This window comes from Oryctolagus cuniculus, chromosome 4 (genome assembly GCF_964237555.1).
Source record: "Oryctolagus cuniculus chromosome 4, mOryCun1.1, whole genome shotgun sequence".
Taxonomy (NCBI): Eukaryota; Metazoa; Chordata; class Mammalia; order Lagomorpha; family Leporidae; genus Oryctolagus; species Oryctolagus cuniculus.
The window spans coordinates 65355285-65358579 of NC_091435.1; the positions used below are offsets into that span (position 1 = coordinate 65355285).

General features: G+C 40.3%; 1 protein-coding gene and 1 pseudogene across 1 annotated transcript; both read right to left on the bottom strand.

Moving 5' to 3' along the window:
• Nucleotides 1-340: 340 nt before the first annotated feature.
• Nucleotides 341-2378, bottom strand: LOC138849485 (cyclin-A2). Its single transcript, XM_070073169.1, has one exon. The coding sequence runs from the start codon at nucleotides 2376-2378 to the stop codon at nucleotides 1521-1523; it is 858 nt and encodes a 285-aa protein (XP_069929270.1). The 3' UTR covers nucleotides 341-1520.
• Nucleotides 341-3048, bottom strand: LOC100352785 (cyclin-A2 pseudogene; annotated as a pseudogene).
• Nucleotides 3049-3295: the final 247 nt, after the last annotated feature.

Genomic DNA, 3295 nt, shown 5'->3' on the forward strand with positions numbered 1-3295 from the left:
ACCCACACACACAGCAAGAGCAAGAAATATATATAGGGATCTTTCATCCACTAGTTTATTCATCAAATGGTCAAAATATTCAGAGTTGGGCTAGGGCAAAGCCAGGAGCCAGGAATTCATCATGTTTTCCAATGGGTGGCAGGTACCTAAGTCCTTGGGTCATCATCCACTGCATTCCTAGGAACATTAACAGGGAGCTGGATTGGAAGAACAGCAGCTGGAACTTGAACCTACACTTTGATATGAGATGCTAGCATTGTAAGTTGTCGCTTAATATGTTGTGCCACAATGCTAGTTCCATGTAGGTAATTTTTCTATTGATTTGTTTTCCAATTCACTATTTTTTTTTTAAGGTAACAAGTTTTTGGTTTATTTCAAACATGTACATGTAACTTAAGAGTTTGAGGCTTGCTCTCTGGTTTGACTCTCATCTTACAGAACTGTTATACACAGACATCCCTTTTTCATCAGCTATTATGTGTTTTTTTCACCCTGTAATTAATAAAAATTAGCACCTAACTCTCTATTAAACTATTTTTGGATACCTTTCAGGGTTACTGTATTTACTTTTCCTGCTGTCACATTTTGTACCCTAGTGCAAAAAAATAAAAGACCTCCTATTTCAGTGATCCAAAACTTAAGCATAATTAAGTGAACTGTTAATTTATTTTACTTTATCCGCAGAACACAGACCACCATTGGGAAACAAGAAAAAGCACCAAGTAAAAAGCCAATGAAAAAGAGAAAAAAGAAGAGAGCTGCTAATTAAAGCTAACATAGTTGTATATTTGTATATATAACTATTAGATGTATTTATTCAGTGCTAACAACCTGGGTATCATTTATTCACAAATCCCTAAGTTTTATTTTTTTAACATTAAAGTGAATGTTCTAGAGCTTTTTCTCTGAAAATTTTGTCATCTCAAAGCCTTATTCCCCAACCTGTGTATGTGTAAAGTGTAAAAATTGATGAGGAATAAAATAATCTGATAGGCTGCTGTGTGTGTACAAAGAAGAATGATTTTCATCGTACTGGTAAATAAGCACAGATTTATTGTGCAGAAATCGGCAGACTGATCCAGTTGCTTAGGAAAATGGATATTAGAACATTGAGGGTCTGTTTTCCTAAAGTCAACTTTTTAGAGAGTGGCTTTCCACTCCCCACTGTACTGTATAAGCCAGGTAACTTTTCTAAGAAATCTTGAAGTCAGGTTTTTATCTCAAATTAAATTTGACTTATAAAATTTTCCAAATCAATTTATTAATTCTTAATATCCTGACAGCTGGCATCATTAATACTTTTAACAAAACCACTTAAAATTAGCCAAATATCTATGATAGATACATGTACAAAAGATATACAAATTAAAACCATTTAAAAAGTAATAGATACCATAATTTGTTCTTGTCCATAACTTCTGTATTCAGAAATGATTGTAACATTCAAAACCCAAGATAAAAACTGTACACAATATACTTTGAGTGATTTACATCTTAGAAACAAATGCAGTCTTTCACTGTTAGACATTTAGTGTCTCTGGTGGGTTGAGGAGGGAAACACCATGATACTTTGAATTTTTGTACTTTTCTCTTATTGATTGTTGTGCATGCTGTGGTGCTTTGAGGTAGGTCTGGTGAAGGTCCATGAGACAAGGCTTAAGAGTCTCCAGAGTGTATCCAGTCTTTCGTACTAATGATTCAGGCCAGCTTTGTCCCGTGACTGTGTAGAGTGCTAAATGAAATGCTGCTCCAGCAATAACTGATGGCAGATACTTTAGGTATGGGTCAGCATCTATCAAACTTAATTCTCCCAAAAACATTGCTAAACTTTCGACTTTGCAGTTTGCAGGCTGCTGATGTAGAAAGTATTGGGTAAGAAACTGATTTACCGTTGGTGCAGCTAAGTCAAAAGCAAGGACTTTCAAAACTAGATGCTCCATTCTCAGAACTTGTTTCTTTGTATAGGTATCATCTGTAATGTATACAAACTCTGCTACTTCTGGTGGGTATATTTCTTCAAATTTTGAGGCTAGCAGCATAGCAGCAGTGCCCACAAGCTGAAGCTTTCCTCTCAACACAGACATTGAAGAAAGAAACCTATCGATGTAGTTCACCGCCAAATGCAGAGTCTCATTCTGTAGTTTATATTCCTCTCCTACTTCAACTAACCAGTCCACGAGGATAGCCCTCATACTGTTAGTGATGTCAGGCTGTTTCTTCATGTAACCCACTTTAGGTTTACATTTAACCTCCATTTCCCTAAGATATGTGTGAATATCCTCATGGTAGTCTGGGACTTCATTAACACTCACTGGCTTTTCATCTTCTAATACAATTGACATGTCCATAGTATATGGTGACTCGAAACTACCATCCATTGGCTAATCAAGAGGTACCAGTGGTTTTCTTTGTCCAGGTAAAGTGATGGCTGAATTAAAAGCCAGGACATCTTCAGGCTTGTCTTTTTTAGATTCCGTGGGCCTCTTGGGAGGCTCCTCTTCTGCTTCATCCACATGAATGGTGAATGCAGGCTGTTTACTGTTTGCTTTCCAAGGAGGAACAGAGACCTGCTCATCATTTATAGGAAGATCCTTAAGAGGTGCAACCCGTCGCGTCGTGGGCCTCTGTTGTGGAACTGGACCCCGGGAGTTCCCAGCCTTCAGTACCACCAGAGCAGCCTGGGCCCGCGGCTGCTGGGCGTGCACCGCCTTCTCGGGGTTGATGTTCTCCTGGTCCTCTAGGAGCGCCGAGCCCGCCTCGCCGGCCGCGGGCTTCGGCACGTTGTGGCCCAACATCGTTGCTCCAGGGAGCTGGCGGCGGGATCAGTCTGCCGAGCCAAGCAGCGTGCACACTCCGCCCAGTCGACCAGCGGCGCCGATCCCGCCCAGGAACGCTCCAGCCGTAGCCCCTCGCCGCAGCCCGGGCCAGTCTGCCAGCCCTCCCGCTCGCTCCCCTGTCTCCGGAACGCGCAGGATCGAGGAGGTTGCGAGAGGCGCAGGCAAACGCTGCCGGGCGCGGAGGGCAAAAAAAAATCCAATTCACTATTGCTTCCTCTTTCTCTCCCATTCCACTGTTGAGCCCATTCATGGAGTTTTCAAAATATTAGTTATTGAATATTTTATTTCAAAATATATTTTCTTCTTTATATATTCTTTTCTTTGGCTAAAACTTTATGTTTTTTATATTTGTTCCAAGTATATTCATGATTATTGTGGAAGTATTTTTATTGTAGAGTCTACAAAATCCTTGTTAGACAACCCTGAGTGTCAACATCTTTAGATCATGTTTTCTCACT